This window comes from Patella vulgata, chromosome 5 (assembly GCF_932274485.2).
Source record: "Patella vulgata chromosome 5, xgPatVulg1.2, whole genome shotgun sequence".
Taxonomy (NCBI): domain Eukaryota; kingdom Metazoa; phylum Mollusca; class Gastropoda; family Patellidae; genus Patella; species Patella vulgata.
Genome location: NC_065883.2, coordinates 73614900 through 73638604, shown reverse-complemented (window position 1 = coordinate 73638604; position 23705 = coordinate 73614900). Strand labels below are relative to the sequence as shown.

At 37.5% G+C, this 23705-nt stretch overlaps 1 protein-coding gene across 2 annotated transcripts in view; it reads right to left on the bottom strand.

Annotated features, from left to right (window-relative positions):
• The window catches only part of LOC126822340 (myb-like protein D), a 68469-nt gene that overhangs the window by 8647 nt on the left and 36117 nt on the right, over nucleotides 1-23705 (bottom strand). For both annotated transcript variants that reach the window (XR_007680770.2, XM_050551181.2), the window contains exons 2-5: nucleotides 18551-18814; nucleotides 16133-16305; nucleotides 11823-11994; nucleotides 1620-2534 (exon numbers count right to left, since the gene is read on the bottom strand). Coding sequence is in view for 1 of the 2 variants with exons in the window: in XM_050551181.2 (XP_050407138.1) it covers nucleotides 1620-2534; nucleotides 11823-11994; nucleotides 16133-16305; nucleotides 18551-18814 (1524 nt within the window). In the remaining variant the exon portion in view is untranslated. The remainder of the gene's footprint in view (nucleotides 1-1619; nucleotides 2535-11822; nucleotides 11995-16132; nucleotides 16306-18550; nucleotides 18815-23705) is intronic.

Sequence of the window (23705 nt, the reverse complement as noted above, 5' to 3'; positions counted from 1 at the left end):
AAAAATCTCTCATTACTACAAGTATTAAAAAATCTCTCATTACTACAAGTATTAAAAAATCTCTCATGACTACAAGTATTAAAAAATCTCTCATTACTACAAGTATTAAAAAATCTCTCATTACTACAAGTATTAAAAAATCTCTCATGACTACAAGTATTAAAAAATCTGGCAAAACCTGTAGTCTCGATCGCATTCACAAGCCAATTGTTGATGCAATGATTGACCCAACTGTCAGACAAGCTGACGGCCGGCCATAGGGTGGCACATGATGAGATAACAGTACTTCAGATGAAGTTAAAATCATTAACTTTTTGGTTGGAACTGGATGAGGGCTTTATGGATAGACTCTTATGACCAACACTCCAGATTCAAAAACTTGTGGGAAAATTGTGGAATCTTCTAGTTAAAGAAGATCGACAACGGTGTGGTGAAAGTGACCTCTAGCAGTGACCTCTAGCAGCGTCGGATGGACATTTGAATTACTGGAGAGTCACCACAATGTAACTAAATAGTCCGCGGAGGAGCGTTGAAGATGCACAAAACACCAGCAGGGGTTTACTAGTCCTTCTGCAGACGATTTGAGAGAGAGAGAGAGAGAGAGAGAGAGAGAGAAAGAGAGAGTGAGAGAGAGATAGAGTTTAACGTCCACAAATAATGTCATTTCGGGACTAACATATGGTTTAATTTTATTTCAATTATTTGCTTGGCATAGGGGTCTTTAGTAATGTGAGAAAAACTGAGGACCCAGTGAAAACCCACAAGGTTGGACAGATGAACCTACTCCTTGTCACATACAACCGGAGAATGGAAACTTGGGACTGTAGTAAATACATTTCCATGGGAAATCCTAAATTATTTCCATGGGAAATCCTAAATTATTTCCATGGGAAATCCTAACTTATTTCCAGTGGAACTGACCTGGATCTGTGTCACTTAATTACCTACTCAATCCAGCATATTATCAACGTTAATCGGGATGAATAATAGTTGTATACCCAGTAGTCAAATAAATTTGAATATTATTCACCATATCTTGATGTCCAATTGGCCATATTCCTGGTCAAACGTTTAGAAAATAGTGCAGAACATGACTGGCATATACAGGTGAAACAGCATCTATGATGGAGAGGACGACAGCGTAGTCAAGGATACATAGCACACGTGCAGGTTTTTTTTTGAAAATTGGACTATGGTAAACATATTTCCATGGGGAAAACCTCAACTACTTACACTATAACTCAGGTATCATTTAGTTGTGTTGTTTCAGCAGGGGTTGTTGTATTTAATGTTTTGTTTCTAGCTGTGTTGAGTAATTAATTAATTGAGTAATTAATTTTGAGAAACTAATCAGTTATAAACCTAACACTAACCTAACCTAATAGTGAGTTGACAACCTATTGAGCAAAAGACATAGAAATAATTATGATTTGACTTTCTTAGAAAATATGAAATTATCGCTTTAAACTACACAATAGCAGAAACCCAATAGTTTTCTATGGTTCTCAACAGATTTAAACAGTATTCAAACAATGGTTTGAAACTAAACATTAAATACAACAACTTCTGCTAAAACAACACAACTAAATGATACCTGAGTTATAGTGCTATATACCAACCTTTCATCTCTTTTTCTGCTAATAATTTCCTTCCAACGTAAGCAGTATTTTCATTGGCACTCATCAGCTGTCGTTGTTGCCCTTGCCCTATCACATTAGGTTTTATATTGTCATTTAATTTTATCACATTAGCACCCATTGGCTGTAAGCCCTGATATAATTTTGAATTTTTTAAATTATTAGTATCACTTGGTGGTAGAGGGAATACAGAATTTTGTCCTCTTCGTTGCATGGGATTATTAACATCATTGTTGTTATTTATATTCACAATGTTCTGCTGAAGAAATGGTGCCAGGGTGTTCAGATGCACACCATCTGGATTATTATTTTGCTGGCCAACAGGTGCTTGGAGGTTATTTACACCATTGGGGTTATAGTTCTGTTGTCCAATAGGTGCTTGCAGGTTATTTGCACCATTGGGGTTATAGTTCTGCTGGCCAACAGGTGCTTGGAGGTTATTTGCACCATTATTTAAACCTGGTATCGGATTATTAAAATTTGCTGCTAGTCTATTTACTAGATTTGAATTCTGATTGTTCAAATTTTTACTATAAACAGAGTTTGTATCTACACGTTGATCAAACTGAGATTTCAAAATATTAGATGATTGGATATTTTGACCACGATTATGAGGTAGAGTGTCCATGTTATTATTTTGTAAACTTTGAATATTTTTCGAATTCTGTTGTTGTAGTTGTTGTTGCTGCTGCTGACCGTAGTTGATATTCTGTGGTAGCATGTCTAAAGGACCATCCATATTTTGCATTTCAGGTTTCTTTCGAATTTCCGAACTTGATGTTGCAACATTACCTTTCGGATCTCCAAAACATCCGGATGGAAACTGCCACGACAACACTTGATCCAAATATTCCTTCTTTAAAAATTCATAAAATCCTAAGCTTGGACACACAAACTCTGAAATAATAATTATAATCATATATTATATATCGCAATGAATAACTGGAATTCTAGCATGTGGAATACTTTTGTGTGAGGGAGAGGGAGAGAGAGAGAGAGAGAGAGAGTTTATCATCCACTTTACACAAATTAGTTCATTTCGGGACTAATACATGGTTCAATTTTATTTCAATAATTACTTGCATGTAGGGGTCTTTAGCAGTGGGAGGAAACCGGAGGACCCATAGAAAACCCACGAGGTTGGACAGTCACGTACAACCAGGGATTCGAAACCACGCCAGTTGACTCAATGACAGGCCTCATGATACATGCTCCCCCAGCAGCGGGAGAACTTGGCCACCCACCTTCCAGAAATGAAAGGATTACTATTACGATATACAGATGTATGTAAGGTCTGACACTTTTAAGCCACTTATATTTGTAAATATTTGTATAGTCTACTTAGAAAAACAACAAAAAAAATTAATATTTTCAATCACTTAGCATATGAATATATAATAATACTTATATAAACTCAATTTATTTATTCAACAATCTTATACAAGCTTTAAATAGAGGAGTCAGGAGGCAAGAATGAAGGGAGTCGAAATTCAAGATATAATAGTTATATTTAAGATACATTATGTAAGATTTGGATCTTGCTATAATAGTTATATTTAAGATACATTATGTAAGATTTGGATCTTGCTATAATAGTTATATTTAAGATACATTATGTAAGATTTGGATCTTGCTATAATAGTTATATTAAAGATAAATTATGTAAGATTTGGATCTTGCTATAATAGTTATATTTAAGATACATTATGTAAGACTTGGATCTTGCTATAATAGTTATATTAAAGATACATTATGTAAGATTTGGATCTTGCTATAATAGTTATATTTAAGATACATTATGTAAGATTTGGATCTTGCTATAATAGTTATATTTAAGATACATTATGTAAGATTTGGATCTTGCTATAATAGTTATATTTAAGATAAATTATGTAAGATTTGGATCTTGCTATAATAGTTATATTTAAGATACATTATGTAAGATTTGGATCTTATATTAAAGATGCATTAATCTATGATTTAGATAAAGATTTTGTCTTTCTTGCTATGAAAGGTCGAATATAGATAATGAAAAGTGAATATATTGTAAATTTCAATCAAACTGCTTTATTCTAAGCGATTTTATGAATATTACAGGTTTTGAAAAGAGCAAATTTATAATAGGTGATCAGAACACATATCCCTTTGCTTATACTCCCAAGTTGTATCTTTAGAGGGTCTGGCAACGGATAATGAATAGTCGTTCAGATAGGACAAAAAACAATGGTCAAATGTACATATTGGTGTGCACGTAAAAGAACCTTTGGCAGTTGGAATTCGATGTTAGAGTAGGCTGTAGGCGTATGCCCATTTTCATTAAACCTGTCGCAGCAGAACAGTAGGACGTTAAACCCCATTTCATTTCATTAGCTCAGTCGGAGCGTTAAACCCCATTTCATCCCTTTGCATATACTCCCAAGTTAATTCTTCACTAAAAGCTAATGGCCCTCAAAAAACGTGTGCTTAATATACAAACCATTTGTTATGCACCGTCATGTACAGATTTTATACAGGTACAAAAGAAATTCTTTTTTTGTAGAAAATTACATATAAATACGTGTACAGATGGCTTAACACTGCGCTATTTAATCTTACGACAAGATTTAGGGGATAGGGTGGGGTGATTTGGAAGAGAACAAAGAGTTTACCAGACCGGCACCAATGAATTTCCCACACTCTCAGGAAATAAAAGTAAATCATGTCTTGGTAAAAAGTCAAAACTATATATAGAACTTAATAAAACTGTTTAAGAAATTATTTCACGTTTGGATTATTTTTTTGGGTATGGATTGAGTTTTATTTAAATAACATGACATATGTTGCAAAAGCGTGCAAGTGTAATCTATTAAGGCAGAGAGAGTGAGAACCTCTGTATCTAGAACTATATCAAGTGTAATCTATTAGTGTAGAGTGTGGTGTGGGGGGGGGGACCTCTATAGCTAGAACAATATCAAGTGTAATATATTAGGGTAAAGGGCGGTGTGTGTGTGTGTGTGTGGGGGGGGGGGAGGGTTCTATGTCTAGAACAATACCAAGTGTAATATATTAAGGGATAGAGGGAGGATCTTTATATCTAGAACAGTACCAAGTGTATGTAATATATTAGGGTAGGATAGAGAGGGGGGAGGGGGTCGTCTAGAACAGTACCAAGTGTATGTAATATATTAGGGTAGGATAGAGAGGGGGGAGGGGTCCTCTAGAACAGTACCAAGTGTATGTAATATATTAGGGTAGGATAGAGAGGGGGGAGGGGGTCGTCTAGAACAGTACCAAGTGTATGTAATATATTAGGGTAGGATAGAGAGTGGGGAGGGGGTCGTCTAGAACAGTACCAAGTGTATGTAATATATTAGGGTAGGATAGAGAGGGGGAGGGGGTCCTCTAGAACAGTACCAAGTGTATGTAATATATTAGGGTAGGGTAGAGAGGGGGGAGGGGGTCGTCTAGAACAGTACCAAGTGTATGTAATATATTAGGGTAGGATAGAGAGGGGGGAGGGGGTCGTCTAGAACAGTACCAAGTGTATGTAATATATTAGGGTAGGATAGAGAGGGGGAGGGGGTCCTCTAGAACAGTACCAAGTGTATGTAATATATTAGGGTAGGGTAGAGAGGGGGAGGGGGTCCTCTAGAACAGTACCAAGTGTATGTAATATATTAGGGTAGGATAGAGAGGGGGGAGGGGGTCCTCTAGAACAGTACCAAGTGTAATATATTAGGGGAGAGGGGGTGGGGTCCTCTAGAACAGTACCAAGTGTAATATATTTGGGGAGAGGGGGTGGGGTCCTCTAGAACTGTTCCAAGTGTAATATATTAGGGGAGAGAGAGGAGGTGGTGGCCTCTATATCTTGGGTAGAGAGGGTGAAACCTCTATATCTAGGGAGAGAGTGGAAAACCTGTGGACAAGTCCTCAGCACCCCAGTGTGCCCCCTCCCCACTCCCGCAATATGAAATTTGTTTCCAACACTTGTGCTACATCGTATTAAAACAATTTTCATTGAATTTCTAGATCTGTTATTTTCGCTATTTCTATTTTCTAAATTTAAAGTTAATTAATTCTTTAAAAAAAAAACCCAAAAACCTGATATTAATAAAAACTTTTTGCAGACAATTATTCATATGACAATTGTAATCTATAAAAATATTTAAATCCAATGTGAGCCTTGAGTCGACAATGCCATATTTTATTACTGTTGATTGGCTTTTTAAAACGATATATGATCCTTATAGATGTAATGCTGATAACAGATATAACATGTAGGTAAAGAACTTGAAACCCAAGCCATGACATATTACACTCAATAAAATACTTTAACAAGACAGGGTGTGGTTATTTTAATACAGCATTATATAACAGCTATCAGTTGGTTACTGGCTGGTTTTTAACTTGTAGCAATATCACAGAGAGAGAGAGAGAGAGAGAGAATGAGAGAGAGATTATCATCCACTCTACTCCACTCCACACAAACTAGGTCATTTTGGGACTAACATATGGTTCAATTTTATTTCAATAATTCACTTGCCCGAAGGGGTCTTTAGCAGTGGGTGGAAACCAGAAAACTCAGCCACCAAAAGAGAGAGAGAGAGAGAGAGAGAAAGAGAGGGAGAGAGAGAGAGAGAGAGTTTAACATCTACTCAATACAAACTAGCTACTTTCGGGACTAACATATGGTACAATTTACATTTGAATAATTTGCTTATTGCTAGTCAGAGAGAGAGAGAGAGAGAGAGAGAGAGAGAGGTTTAAGTCCCACTCAATACAAACTAGGTCATTTTGGGACTAACATACAGTACAATTTATATTTAAATAATGTGCTTGCACATAGGGGTCTTTAGCAGTGGGAGGAAACCTGAGTACCCGGAGAAAACCCACAAGGTTAGGCAGGTGACCTTATATCATTTCATGTACAAGTGTTGGATCATAACCAGGCTACTAGACTCAATGACAGACTTTATGATCTAAGGCACGCATGTTCAAAATTTGACCCATTTATTTCTTCATGCTTTTTTAGATTAAACATACATTATGCAAGAGCTAAATCTGCCAATTTCAGGTCTTTCTTTGGGCCTGAAATGTTATCTAAATTATTAATTAACTTATCCAGATCATAATCAACTCTCGATGGCATCACTAGCCTGCGATATTTACTGGATTATGATCGCATTTGCTGCATGACTTCAATTCATAATTTAATCATGAAATGGATGATCAGGACTATGTTTTTTATCGTACAGAATTTAGTAATGATGATCGAGGCTAGGCCGAAATTTCAATTGCTTAATTCTTGGTTCATAGTGGATCAATTTGACTGAAAGTTCCAGCAATTGCCTTTACATTATCTAGTTTTTAACTATTATAGTGAGAACGGTCAGCTCTTTATCTTATCTCCCATAATGTATCTTTAACAAGGTATACATACACATGTATATAAATTGTACAATTGTCAAACTATATCAGGAAGATCAATGTCATGTTATACGTATTATATACTTTATAACCCTTTGTTGTAAGTTACCTAATATTATCTATAATCCACTACTATGGATATCTATTATTCAATATGGTAAATCCAATATTTTGTATACATTATTAATATCTGAAGACGCCCATAGAAGGCAGACAGCTAGCTTATACATGTGTATGATTCAATGTATGTCAGAATGATGTGAAGTGGAGAACGGTTTACCTGGACATATTTTTTTAATTATTTATGCATTTACATATATATTGCAATTTATACTGGTACTCATCTTGTGTGTAGCAAGGGCATATACATATATATTGCAATTTATACTGGTACTCATCTTGTGTGTAGTAAGGGCATAGCAATGAACCGAAAGTAACATAAATTTGAAACTTGAAGTGTTAGTCCATCGCCACAAAACCCATGTTTCTCTCCTGACCGAGCTACTCCTATAAACCGAATTTCAGCCTCGGGACAACCGTAGTGTAGCCACCAACCCTGAACAGACAGACAGACAGACAGACAGACAAACAAACAAGCGACAGTCACAAATATTAGTATAGACTTTGTGTATTCATACCATACAAAAGCAGCCCTGAACACTATATGTGTAAGAAGGGGCTATAACATATTTTTATATAATACAAATAAAAGGGTCAATTTTTATTAATAGATTATAACCTATATGTATGACCTAAAAGACGTGTATCACTTCGAAGAACATACCACCCTTATTATAAATTTTATTGAGGGCTAGATAATGTAGATAAGAATTTATTGACAAGAATAAGCAATTTTGAAGGCGTTCTATAATAAGAGTTCAAATCTTTCAGTTACACATACACATACATGTACTTTAAAGGGACAATAACACTCTTGCTGGCTTGACAGCTCCAGAAAATAAAAAATAGCCTTATTCTAAGTACTAGATGTGTTAGTGTCCTACCTGTTGTGTAAATTATCCATTAAATCCTATTTTACTTGTCCAGAGGGTTCAAAAATATTTTTAAATCCAAGTCACATTTGAAAAGGTTTACGTTAGGCTTTTCAAATCATTTAGTTGAATTTTTCCATTTTTTTAAATGAAATTTGTATCATCAATAAATTGGATTATTGTAAAATAGTATAATTTGTTGACCAGAATAAAGATTGTGACATACTATTCAGTTACAACAAGTGGTATTGAGCCTTTAAGGTGACATACTATTCAGTTACAACAAGTGGTATTGAGCCTTTAAGGTGACATACTATTCAGTTACAACAAGTGGTATTGAGCCTTTAAGAGAATAAATAATCTAAAGATATGTTTTGGGTTGGGTTTTTTTAACAGAACACAATTTTTATGGGAAACAATCACTGGTTTTATTCTAATAGCACGACGTTTCGACAAGTATCCTCTTATCGTTATCAAGCACAACGATAAGAGGATACTTGTCGAAACGTCGTGCTATTAGAATAAAACCAGTGATTGTTTCCCATAAAAATTGTGTTCTGTTATTGTGTACCCCAATCACTAAATGCCACTTAAAGATTGGTTTTTTTTAACAATATTGAACAATGTGCTAGTCCCAAATTGACTTAGTTTGTGTCAAGAGGCAATTAAAACAAATTTCTCTCTCTCTCTGGTTAAATAAATGAAATGAAATGAAATGGGGTTTAATGTCCTACTCCGAACTGGGCTAATGAAGACGGGCATATGCCATACAGTGTGCTATGAGGGCAATTTTGCCCGGACAACTGCACTACAACCTATTCTTATATCGAATTCCAACTTCAAGGGATCTGTTACGCGCACGGCAATGTGTAAACGGGACCTTGGTTTTTCGTCCTGCGTCACTGACAAGGGGCAAAAACGCGAAAAATCTGGATGAACTTTCTCGGTCAATGCAGGGGTCGAACACCGGACCCCCAGGCTAGCGAGCCAGCATCTTACCCACATAGCCACCGTGACCCTGAGGTTAAATAAATAAATACATAAATATATAAATAATTGTTCGTATACTTAAGGTGTGAGTCTATCCGAGGGGGGGGGGGGGACCTCTATAGCTAGAACAATATCAAGTGTAAAGGGCGGTGTGTGTGTGTGTGTGTGTGTGTGTGTGTGTGGAGGGGGGGGGCTCTATGTCTAGAACAATACCAAGTGTAATATATTAGGGGATAGAGGGAGGACCTTTATATCTAGAACAGTACCAAGTGTATGTAATATATTAGGGTAGGGTAGAGAGAGGGGAGGGGTCGTCGAGAACAGTACCAAGTGTATGTAATATATTAGGGTAGGGTAGAGAGGGGGGAGGGGGTACTCTAGAACAGTACCAAGTGTAATATATTAGGGGGGAGAGGGGGTGGGGTCCTCTAGAACAGTACCAAGTGTAATATATTAGGGTAGAGAGGGGGGGCCTCTAGAACAGTACCAAGTGTAATATATTAGGGGGGAGAGGGGGGTGGGGTCCTCTAGAACAGTACCAAGTGTGATATATTAGGGAGGAGAGGAGGGTGGGGTCCTCTAGAACAGTACCAAGTGTAATATATTAGGGAGGAGAGAGGGGGTGGGGTGGGGGTCCTCTAGAACTGTTCCAAGTGTGATATACTACTGGAGAGAGAGAAGGGGTGGACCTCTATATCTAGGGTAGAGGGTGGAAACCCTGTGGACAAGTCCTCAGCACCCCAGTTTGACATGCTATGCTCAGCTCCAGTGCACCCCCTCCCCACTCCCGCAATATGAAATTTGTTTCCAACACTTGTGCTACATCGTATTAAAACAATTTTCATTGAATTTCTAGATCTATTATTTTCGCTATTTCTATTTTCTAAATTTAAAGTTAATTAATTCTTTTAAAAAAAAAAACCAAAACCTGATATTAATAAAAACTTTTTGCAGACAATTATTCATATGACAATTGTGATCTATCTTAGCATAATAAAAAAATTTAAATCCAATGTGAGCCTTGAGTCGACAATGCCATATTTTATTACTATTGACTGGCTTTTTAAAACGATATCTGATCCTTATAGATGTAATGCAGATAACAGATAAAACATGTAGGTGAAGAACTTGAAACCCAAGCCATGACACTCAATTAAATACTTTAACAAGACAGGGTGTGGTTATTTTAATACAGCATTATATAACATATACATCAGTTGGTTACTGGCTTGTTTTTAACTTGTAGCAATATCACAGAGACAGAGATAGAGAGATTATCATCCACTCCACTCCACTCCACACTAACTAGGTCATTTTGGGACTAACATATGGTTCAATTTTATTTCAATAATTCACTTGCCCGTAGGGGTCTTTAGCAGTGGGTGGAAACCAGAAAACTCGGCCACCAAGTGAGAGAGAGAGAGAGAGAGAGAGAGAAAGAGAGAAAGAGTGAGGGTTTAACATCCACTCAATACAAACTAGCTACTTTCGGGACTAACATATGGGACAATTTACATTTGAATAATTTGCTTATTGCTAGTCAGAGAGAGAGAGAGAGAGAGAGAGAGAGAGAGGTTTAAGGTCCACTCAATACAAACTAGGTCATTTTGGGACTAACATACAGTACAATTTATATTTAAATAATGTGCTTGCACATAGGGGTCTTTAGCAGTGGGAGGAAACCTGAGTACCCGGAGAAAACCCACAAGGTTAGGCAGGTGACCTTATATCATTTCATGTACAAGTGTTGGATCATAACCAGGCTACTAGACTCAATGACAGACTTTATGATCTAAGGCACACATGTTCAAAATTTGACCCATTTATTTCTTCATGCTTTTTTAGATTAAACATACATTATGCAAGAGCTAAATCTGCCAATTTCAGGTCTTTCTTTGGGCCTGAAATGTTATCTAAATTATTAATTAACTTATCCAGATCATAATCAACTCTCGATGGCATCACTAGCCTGCGATATTTACTGGATTATGATCCCATTTGCTGCATGACTTCAATTCATAATTTAATCATGAAATGGATGATCAGGACTATGTTTTTTATCGTACATAATTTAGTAATGATGATCGAGGCTAGGCCAAAATTTCAATTGCTTAATTCTTGGTTCATAGTGGATCAATTTGACTGAAAGTTTCAGCAATTGCCTTTACATTATCTAGTTTTTAACTATTATAGTGAGAACGGTCAGCTCTTTATCTTATCTCCCATAATGTATCTTTAACAAGGTATACATACACATGTATATAAATTGTACAATTGTCAAACTATATCAATGTAGGGATCGAACACCGGACCCCCAGGCTAGCGAGCCAGCGTCTTACCCACTTAGCCACCGTGACCCTGAGGTTAAATAAATAAATACATAAATATATAAATAATTGTTCGTATACTTAAGGTGTGAGTCTATCCGAGATTTTTTATTCTGAAATGTTAAAGCTATTGAATTGAAAATAGTACAGGTAGTTAGGAAATGTAATGAACAAGGAAAACAAGTTGTTGCCAGGGTAACACATTTTTTGGGAAAAAATTATGAAAAACGTTTTTTGTTACTTTATCAACTTGTGTTGATATTTTTTGATATCAAAAAAAACTGGTAGGAGATTACCTATATCTACCACAGAAATCAGACAAAGCAATTTGAATGCAGTCCTAAAATGAGACATTTATCTTTATTAGTGCCAGAGATAAGGTGTACCTACGTTTTTCATACTTTTTTGCAAAAAAAAAGGGTTACCCTGGCAACAACTTTTTTTCTTTATGTATATATATTAAAACTTACGCTGTTCGAGAAATAAATCCTGATAATCCTGTTTGATTTTTCCTTTCATGTAAACATGAACCACTGCAGCCATTTCAAAAAAATTATTGGTACAGAATTCCTGTTGCATAGCGCTGGTACTCGTTCCTTTTGACGATCCAAGCAGACTATTCAATTCCTGTAAACAATTTGTCTGAAACGAGAAAACACATGTAATGAGACATACATGAAAATGATATAATGGAATGGAATGGGATGGAATGGAATGGAATGGAATGGAATGGAAATGAGAATGGAATGGAATGGAAATGAGAATGGAATGGAAATGAGAATGGAATTGGAAATGGACTGAGATTGGAAATGGAATGGAAATGAGAATGGAATGGAATGGAAATGAGAATGGAATGGAAATGAGAATGGAATTGGAAATGGACTGAGATTGGAAATGAAAATGAAAATGAAATGAAAATGAAATGAAATGAAATGAAATGAAATGAAATGAAAAGAAAAGAAAATAAAAGGACATGGGGTTCAACATCCTAACTGTTCTGAACCAACTGGGTTGATAAGATGGCTGAAAGATAAAACACATGTTATTATGAGACGAAGTGCAGTTATAACATTTCCATATGTGATGTCTGGAATTCTAATCAATGCACATTTCAGATTATAGTACAAGATGGTATATACCATTGTTTAATTCATACATGGCCCAGCCAGGAGATACAGTAACTCAGTGAGTAAGAGAGAGAGAGAAATGGGGTTTAACGTCCACTCGACACAAACTAGGTCATTTCGGGACTAACATATGGTTTAATTTTATTTCAATTATTCGCTTGCGCGTAGGGGTCTTTAGCAGTGGGAGGAAACCGGAGGACCCAGAGAAAACCCACGAGGTTGGACAGGCGACTCTACTCCTTGTCACGTACAACCGGGGATTCGAAACCACGCCAGTCGACCCAATGACAAACTTTATGATACAGCGCGCGCACGTAGTGAGTAAGACGCTGACACACTAACCAGGAGATTTAAGGTTTGATCTCGGTGTTTTCCGAGACGAGAAATTTCCCCTCTTGTCACCTGTACATTGACATACTTTGTTGTTTTTTTTATCCAAACCAAACAACTAGTACCACACTGGGTTTGAAATATCAGTAGGTAAGACTCTAGCTCTCTAAACCAGATGTATGGAGTTTTATCCCGGTGTTGGCTGAGAATTTCCCTGGAATTTTCCATTGAGGCTTCCTCTTGTCATGCTGTACATTGGGGTTTTTTTTTATCACATCTGACAAGCAACACACTAGACTTAAAATAACCTGAAAGTTCTTCTCTGCTCGAGATTCCAGTGCTCTTACCAATTAATTACTTCAGTCTTGTGTCGCTGTCCGGGCAAAATTTCCCTCATAGCACACTGTATGACATATGCCCGTCTTCATTAGCCCAGTATAGGAGCAGAACAGTAGGATGTTAAACCCCAATTCATTTCATTTACAATATTTCTTCTATATAATGTGTTTTGTTTTGTGTTCCACTGTACAGTTGGACCTGGTCGTCTAGGAGAGAGAGAAAGAGAGAAATGGGGTTTAACGTCCACTCGACACAAACTAGGTCATTTCGGGACTAGCATATGGTTTTATTTTATTTACATAATTCGCTTGCGTGTAGGGGTCTTTAGCAGGGGGAGGAAAATGGAGAAAATCCATGAGGTTGGACAGGCGACCCTACTCCTTGTCACTTACAACCGGGGATTCGAAACCACGCCAGTCGACTCAATGACAGACTTTATGATACAGCGCGCGCACGCTAACCATTCAGCCATCCAACCCCCCCTGGTCGTCTAGGAGAATTGATGTACCAAAAGCCTACATGCAGTGACTTCAGTTGTTGCACATACATAGCAGCCATGGTCTTGTGTTTTCCTATTTATTGCTGGTATATGAAAGAAATCATCATTATGGATATTTTTTTATCAAAGTGGCATCATATAAATTCTCTTCTCTTTCACACCTTTCTCTAGGTATTGTCAATAAACTAATGTTTTAAAGCAAATGCTTTGAAGATGTACATTTCGTGCTGGTTGTGATAAAAACAACATTCATACTGGAGACATGCTGTTCTGGGAGAAATTAATATCTAGTGAAGTGCCTATTTTGCAAGAAATTAATGGTTGGTAATTGCCTGTTTAAGATGCAAAGGTGTGAAAGATAAAATAAAGCTTTTCTTTTACTTCTAGCAGTAATAAAAATGTTTAAATGTTGTTTAAGCTACCCAAAGGGATTAACTACATATTATATGACTTCCTGTATGTATTGATAGACAGTTTATGTCTTAAACAGTCTCAAAAATATCACAAGAACAAATATATATCTATTTGTGAAGATATTTTCGAGAATTTTTTGTTTAAAACGAGAATTTTTTGTTTAAAACGAGAATTTTTTGTTTAAAATGTAGTATGTCTCTAAATTATGACAGGAAAAAACTAAATATTTATTCTTGAAGATTCCTGTGAAAATGTTTTCTTCAAATAAAATGTAGCCTATGGTCGTGAATAGTAGGTCCATGTTAAGGGTACACAGAACCTGGGTTTTTTTCGTCCCATCCAAACGACTATATGCTATACTTTGCCAGGTCCTCCGTCCTACAGCACCGACAAGGGGGAACCACGCCGGAAATTGCCAATGAGAGAGAGAGAGAGAGAGAAATGGGGTTTAACATCCACTCGACACAAACTAGGTCATTTTGGGACCAACATATGGTTTAATTTTATTTCAATAATTCGCTTGCGCATAGGGGTCTTTAGCAGTGGGAGGAAACCAGTGATGGGATTTCAAAATTTTTCTTGTCGGACATTTTTTTCCCAAAAATAAAGGGGCATAACTCTTTTTTAAGCAGACGTTTTCAAACCACAATTAAGAATCACGTGTCAACAAAATATTCAAATTTATACGTAATAAAAAAATATCTTCACCTCGTTATTTTTCATGCTTAATTCCCGTACGGTATTAAAATTTATGTCAATAATATTCTTACAAAATTACATGACATCGTAATACCATAGAATGAAAGTGTGACGACTACTGTCAATCGATACCTGTTTCAAATTCCCCCCAATTACCGTATTTTTCGGGTCATCTTACTCACTGAGCCACCGTGGCTCCGAATGGCGATCAGAGACTTTCGATCCATATAAAACAACTTATAAAATATAACGAAACATAATTCACATCTGATTTATAATAAGACAGAAGATATAAATAGGTTGAACACCATTGTGGGGGGATGGATGGTCGAATGGTTAGCACCCACACTCAGTATCATAAGGTCTGTCATTGAGTCAACTGGCGTGGTTTTGATTCCCCGGTTGTATGTGACAAGGTGTAGGGTCGCATGTTCTCCGGGTCCTCCGGTTTCCTTCCAAGCAAATTATTGAAATTGAATCATATGTTAGTCCCGAAATGACCTAGTTTGTGTCGAGTGGGTGTTGAACTCTCTCTCTCTCTCTCACCATTGTCCAGCAGCCCATAAGGCCAAATATTTAGACAGTGTAATCTAATCACTTTCTCGTGTTAACAACATGTATCATTTTGAAAAAGCTTGGATGATAGATGTGGACGACGGACAGACAGTGAAGGTGACAACAATATACAACCATATTTCCATGTGATATACAATAATAATATCAGGCATTTTGAAAAAGTTTGGATGATAAATGTGGACAACGGACTGACAGATGATGTGACGACAGTATTCGACCATATTTCCATGTGATATACAATAATAAATAGAATACAAAATGAATTTAATTCATCATCCCTGAAAACGTTGGATAAAACGATGATTTTTTGGATATTGTATGCTATTTATTATTATCAATTTATTCTAATATCAAATGCATCATTTTCACATAGTCTATGTGGGAGAGAGAGAGAGAGAGAGAGAGAGAGAGAGAGAAAAATGGAGTTTAACTTCCACTCGACACAAACTAGATCATTTCGGGACTAACATATGGTTCAATTTTATTTCCATAATTCGCTTGCGCGTAGGGGTCTTTAGCAGTGGGAGGAAACCGGAGGACCCAGAGAAAACCCACGAGGTTGGACAGGCGACCCTACTCCTTGTCACGTACAACCGGGGAATCAAAACCCCGCCAGTTGACTCAATGACAGACCTTATGATACAGCGCGCACGTGTTAACTTTTCAGCCATCCACCACCCCTCTATTTATTGGATGTTTCTCACCCTTCCATGCGAGCATATAAAAGGCATCTACGCTTTCAATAGCAACTGCTTCCGCAATTAGCAAATATCAATACTGGTTGATCAAATATTACCTTTTCTGCCAGCATGGTCCACAATATCTGATGAGTGATTCCGTATTCTGTTAAACCCTTCATTGTCATCGTATCCAGACATTCCTTGCCAATATAACAAGTCTTTTTATCACTGCGATTACTCCCTGTTAGCTCGGCCATACATTTATCACTCGTCGCTTCATCAATTTTAACTGTGAACAAAAGACATGTCAGGTTTAAGTGGAATCGCTAATAAAACGGGAGTTTGAAATATCTGCAATCAATCAGCGACAATTTGACATATTGGTAAACTCAATAGATCTGACATTTTGTATTGATCACCAGGGAAAATATGCTACTTTCAATCCGACTACAAACAACATACAAGAGCTACTAATTTCTAGAAGCTTGGTCAAATATTTATTCACTTTCCGGGAGACGGATAGTCATCTTATATATCTTCCGTAGGAATCTGTTAATCAGCTCTAAAAATAATCTGCCGGCAGTAATATCAAAATTATACCATAACAGCCATTTTTTATTTTGATAAAGAAAATCATGGCTACAGAACAATGGCAAAGAAGACTATTGTCATCATGGTTGTGTACCCTTCTGTACCAAAAATACAGTGAACTTTTGGTTCCATGGAAAGAGAAAAAATTATTTAATATACATGTATAATACACTACGCTGCTGGAGTTTGGGACTAGAATCGCAGAACACGGCGGAAAAACTCCCTGTTCCGCGGCGGAATCTGGGAGAATCGCTAGCGGAATGCCAGCTAGCCAAATATCACGATGTATGCTTAGCAAAACAAGATGAATTCCTAGAGAAACACGGTGAATTCCTAGCGAAACACGGTGGAATCTTAGAGAAAAATCGCCGTGGAATCAAGCGAAATTTCATCGCGGAATCGTAAGAGAATTCAGAGTGGTTTTTTTTCACTGCGTCCCCGCGATTTCGTTCCCCAAAATTTGGGAGGAACTGTAGGTGTACAAGGTTGAACAGTTTACGAGATATTCTCCAGACGCAAACACAGGAAAACGGAGCTCATATCCTTTCCTTTACTTTTTTCATTGCAGGATAAACCAGAAGACGATGGAAAGAGAATTTTGCCTAGACAGAGGTTTCTGTCACTTGTTGGTCCTTACACTTTTAATCCTCTATCAAATGACTGAGTCGTGGTGGCTCAGTGATTATGGTGCTAGCTCACTCACCAGGATGGCCCAGGTTTGGTCTTGAGATTGGCTAAGAAAGTTCACTTTTCTTCTGGTTTCCCCTAGTCTGTGGCACAGAACGGAAATAACTAAATGAAATGGGGTTTAAAGTCCTACTGTTCTGCTCAAACTGGGCTAATGAAGACAAGCATATGCCATACAGTGAGCTATGAGGGAAATTTGCCACGAGAGTGCCGCTTCAGCCAACTCCTATATCAAATTCCAAGGGATCTTTTACATGCATACCAATGTGTACATGGGAGCTTGGTTTTTTGTGCCATCCGAACGACTAGACATCTGTCCATGTCAGGCCCTCCGTCCTACACCACTGGAACCATGCCGGAAAATCCTGATGAACTTTTTCGGCCAATGCAGGGATCGAAGACAAGACCTCCAGGTTAGCAAGCCAACATCCTACTCACTGAGCCACAGTGGCTTCCTGCACGGCTGAAAGGAACAGGATCTATATATAAGCCTGGCACCGAGTTCAAAAAACGAACAGGTTGCCAGCTGGATCGGTCGAATAGGTCGCTAGCCGAATAGGTCGCCAATTTGTGTTCGGTTAATATCTGTCACGTTTCAGCTATCACCTGATGTAAACAATTAGCCATGTGGCTTAAATTGTGTCACAGTGTCCAGTTTAGAAACTTAATTTACACAAACGCGTTGTATATTATACCTTCAAAACACCGTAAGTTCTTGTTCTTAATATCCTAATAAAGATTACCTTTCATCAGATTTTCTGCCAAACGGCGAGACGATCACAAAATACAGCGCTAAACTTGCTCCAAATTTGTATGTTTACTATAGTGACCAGTGAGCGTGTCGAACCAACTACGTCACTTCCGGTATTAATAAAAATTAATTTCTCGCTTGCAAATTATTTTTTGCATATGTTATAGGAGGGATTATTTCTAAATATATATTTATTATTTATGGAAACCTTATTGAAAATCGTTGGTCTTCCCCTTTAAGTTAAGAATTTACTCAAAATTGTTCGCCTTATTTTAACTAAAGTATATAGCCCTTTATAAAACCTTCGTTGTTTTAATGTATAAAATACATCAATAAGAAACTTAATTTTTGTGCTTCTGGGTCAAAGATTTTTTCTCATAAACAGTGATTGAAAGTTGAGTAAATTCTTAACTTAAAGTCTGAAAATGCTTTGTGAACTCGGGGGCTGGTGTGTGGAGAAAAGTTCAACCCTATTTCATTTATCAAATTTCTCATCTTTACTTACATTGTTTAGTTGACTTGTAAATTTTAGGCGTCCAACGTAATGCTTGATCTAGTTTTCGATGTTTGTGTAAAATATTCCATGGCTGGCCAATCACATAGCTCATACTATTGTAATAGCCCTCATCATCTTTCCTAACAAACTCGATCGCTTGATTACTGATGAGAGTACTGACAGATGCCATGGTCCGCAGGCGTGACAGAATGTCCGATGATAAATGAGTGTGACTCCCATTCTGATGTTCGGCAAGTATTAACTGTAAATGACCTGGAAAATAAAAGATAAAAGATAGGTATGCTGCAATGAAATGAAATGAAATGAAATGAAATGGGGTTTAACGTACTACTGTTCTGCTCCTATACTGGGCTAATGAAGACGGGCATACGCCATACAGTGTGCTATGAGGGAAATTTTGCCAGGGCAGCGGCACTATCGCCTACTCTTATATCGAATTCCAACTGCCAGGGGATCTTTTACGTGCATTCCAATATATACACGGGACCTCGGTTTTCCGTCTCATCCGAAGGACTAGACAGCTGTCCTTGTCAGGCCCTCCGTCCTGCATCACTGACAAGGGGGGACCACCGGGTGTGCTGCAATATTAGTCCAGGATATAAAGAGCTTTTTTAAAGGATTTATTATCGGATCATTTCTTGTTGCGACCCACATATTTTATTATAGTAAAGATTCAGTATCAGATCATCTCTTGGCATGGCCCGCATATTGCAGTGTAATGGTTCTTTATCGTATCATTTCTTGGTTTATCCCGCATATTGTTGGATCATTTCTTGGTATGGCCCGCATATTGTAGTGTAATGGTTTAGTATCTGATCATTTCTTGGTATGGACCGCATATTGTTGGATCATTTCTTGGTATGACCCCCATATAGTGTAATGGTTTAGTATCGGATCATTTCTTAGGTAGGCCCACATACTGTGGTGTAATGGTTTAGTATCGGATCATTTCTTGGTGTGACCCACATTTTGCAATGTAATAGTTTAGTATCGGATCATTTTTTGGTATGGTCCCCATATTGTAGTCTAATGGTTCAGTGCTGCATTATTGCTAATTTATTTTGGCCATGCTTCGAAGAGTATTCTTTCAACGTTTTCAAGCATGACATTGAGAAAATATTCTTTGGATTCAAAGAGTATTCTTTCAACTTTTTTAAAGAATTCTCTTTGAAGCATCGCCAAAATCAATAGTAATTGTTCTCCCATGAGATTCGAAGAATATGTTATAGTTTATTACTTATATACCGTGTAATAAACTAATTGTCTGTTATAGTTACTGTGATTACTGTTATCAATTATTCAACTCAGAACTGGAACAAATGCCATCAATTATTGTAACTACAGTGTAGCTACAAAATGACATGAAATGGGGTTTAAAATCCTACTGTTCTGATCCGACTGGGTTAATGAAGAGAGAGAAATGGGGTTTAACGTCCACTCGACACAAACTAGGTCATTTCGGGACTAACATATGGTTTAATTTTATTTCAATAATTCGCTTGCGCGTAGGGGTCTTTAGCAGTGGGAGGAAACTGGAGGACCCGAAGAAAACACACGAGGTTGGACAGGCAACCTTACTCCTTGTCACGTACAACCGGGGATTCTTAACCACGCCAGTTGACACAATGACAGGCCTTATGATACAGCACACGCGTGCTAACCATGCGGCCATCCAACCCCCCGGGTTAATGAAGACGACATATGTCATACAGTGTGCTATGAAGAAAGTTTGGCCTGGACAGCAGCATTATGGCCTACTGTTATATCGAATTCCAACTGCCAACGGAACTTTTACCTGCACACCAATGTATACACGGGACCTCCGTTTTCGTAGCATCCAAACGACTATACGTTGTCTCTTGTCAGGCCCTCAGTCCTGTACCACTGACATGGAGGAACCACGTCGGCAAATTCAAATGAACTTTCTCAGCCAAAGGGGGAACGAATTCCGGACCTCCAGACTAGCGAGCCGATGTCTTACCCACTGAGCCACTGAGGCTCCCCGAAACCAATACAATCAATTAGCTACATGTACAGGCCAATCTGATCAAAATACAGATCTATATTTCGTTTCGTTTTTTTATACTTTCGATGGCCTACACTACATGAAGATCTGACCGGTTGATGCGATAGGTCACATCAGAGGTCATATGAGCAGCTTTTGACCCTATTGCGTCAGACATTTGATTAACCAATCAGCACTAGTGTTACTAGTGGATTACCCATAGTTCCGTGCAAAACACGTCTAAAGCTCGCTGTAACAGATCGTTTTATTGGCTAATACCTCACACCATTCAGAACACGTCAATGATAACAACTCTTCCAGATCCGAGTGTAGTAAAGACAAGCAATACGAAATTTTGAACTATAAAAAAACGAAACGAAATAGAATCTGTGTTTTAACCAGATTGATGTACAGGTATGAAGAATAACAGAATCCAGGCACTACAGATGGACAACATGCATAGGCCTACCTATACCAGGGAGTTGGGTGCCTGAATGGTTCAACGCATGTACATTAGATCATAAGGTCTGTCATTGAGTCAAGTGGTGTTGTTTTGATTTCCCGGTTGTACATGACAAGGAGTAGGGTCGTCTGTCCAACCTCGTGGGTTTTCTCTGGGTCCTTTGATTTCCTCCCACTACTAAACACCCCCTATGCGCTCTCTCTCTCTCTCTCTCTCTCTCTCTCTCTCTCTCAAAGTATGAGGCTGACCTTAAAAATATCTTTGTTTCGCCTAACGCGACCGACTAACTAAAACCACCCCCGACTTAAATTATTTTATTGCACTTTTCCGTGACCTTTTTATTTTATTTTGTGTGTCAACCTGAAATATATCACGAGAGTTATTTCCCTTTACTATGGCTATGGTTTGATTCATTATTAAAACTGGTTGATCAAGACGAAAGCATCATAGGTGTCGCTTCTCAACAAAATGGTTGCAGACGAAAGCACGTCCATTCCCACGAAATGATATTGAAAATATCCGTTTTCGAGAAAAATGAAAGCACAACCCGCACGATCGTTATAAAACGTGTTGAGGGAGTTTCAAACGTCAGTTTGTGGCAATTCGTGTGCGAGTCGTGCATCACGAAAAATCCCGATGTGATTGATTTGTTTGCCAATAAAAGAAGATGAATGTTTGCACCCGGAAAATTATCAAGCTGTCAAATTAGCTCTTAAAAAAAAATCTGAAAAAAAAAAACGACCTACCGACCCTTCTCCTCGATTGTGGGTCGGGTTTGGTGAAACAAAGATATTTTTAAGGTCAGCCTGACACAACACATTCCATCAAATTAATTAAACTTATAAAAAAACTTTGCTATGAATTAGAAGTGAAGCGATAGTATTATGTTTTGTTTACATCAGAAATATTATCAAACTCTCACAAACTTTCCAATGAATGGACTCTTTCAATGTTTTGTTATCTATATCCCTCTTATTGGATAACATTAACCCCTTGAGACCCAAATTTTAACCCTGTCTATTGAAAGATGTTATAAAAGAAATTTTTTAATATTTAATTACATGTTTGTAATGTATCCAGATGTTACGTACACACCCAAGGTATTTTCAACATTTGATGACGCTGTGAAGCAGATTAGAAATAAAATAAAATGGGGTTTAGCTACCAACTGTTCTGCTCCAACTGGACTAATGAAGACATAGCCATACAGTGGGTTATAGAGAAGTTTTGCCTGGACAGTGGCGCTTTAGCATACTCTTGTATCAAATTCCAACTGCCCAGTCGGAGCAGAACAGTACTGAGTAGGATATTAAACCCAATTTCATAATAGAGAGAGAGAGAGAGAGAAATGGGGTTTAACGTCCACTCGACACAAACTAGGTCATTTTGGGACTAACACATGGTTCAATTTTATTTCAATAATTCGCTTGAGCGTAGGGGTCTTTAGCAGTGGGAGGAAACCGGAATACCCTGAGAAAATCCACGAGGTTGGACAGGCGACCCTACTCCTTGTCACGTACAACCGGGAAATCAAAACCATGCCAGTTAACCCTTAACCGGTTGACGTCATTTTGACGTTATGACATCAAGTGGTCAGGCTAAATAAAGGGTGACGTGAAATATTTTGTATGCCTATTTCAATCGACTACTGCCGAATAATTTTAAGTGATAGACTCTTGACACCAATAAAAAAGTTTCTAGGGATAAGTTGATCTAGAATTTGCAAATCATTCTAAATCCTTTTCATCAGAAATATCGTCTTCAGAATCGGTGTCATCGATATAATCCAATTCGGAATAATTCATAAGTATTTCAACCACTTTGAGCGTCTTTAACGTTCCCGACATCGTTAAATTACGTTTTTCGTCAAAAAATGTTGACCAAAGACATGTTTTTCTCAATGCCCTTGACAAGACATGTTCCTGTCTGACACGCATGCATGGCCATTATCAATTAAATACGAAACTAAATACTCAAACGTGGCTTATAAAAAAGGTTCTTGCTGTGGCCGTGACCACTTAGCTGTATAATGTTGTGGTGACTATAGTCGACAATGACCGGTTAAGGGTTAACTCAATGGCAGACCTTATGATACAGCGCACACGTGCTAACCATTCGGCCATCTAACCCCATATTTCATAATAGAGACACTGGCTCTCGAACCTGGAGGTCTGTTGGGTTTAATCCAGGTGTTGGCCGAGAAAATTACCCCGCATTAAAGTTACAATTTCATATTTTCTAAGAAAGTCAAAACATAATTATTTCTATGTCTTTTGCTCAATAGGTTGTCAACTCACTATTATACGATCATAGGTGTCATTCTCACACTTAAAACTCATTTACACCGGAAATAATAACACAATTACCTCCCAATTACTTCCCTTGTTTTCTATTCTCCACCATGGAGTAGTTATCTTCAAACGTTGGAATTTGAAGATGAAAATGATATTTTTGCCAATTTCTCAACTGGCAATAGGGAATTATAGGATTAATAGGATTATTCTTTAACAAGCTAGGACTGTTTATAGATATCATCTATTTTAAGGCTTTATTTTAATAAATTTTAAAAATATAACTTAAAAATATGAAATTGCAACTTTAACCTGCATGGTTTTACAGTGTCAAAAGAGCAGGACAGAACGCCTGTTGAAGTGGAACAGTGCATAGTTGTGTGG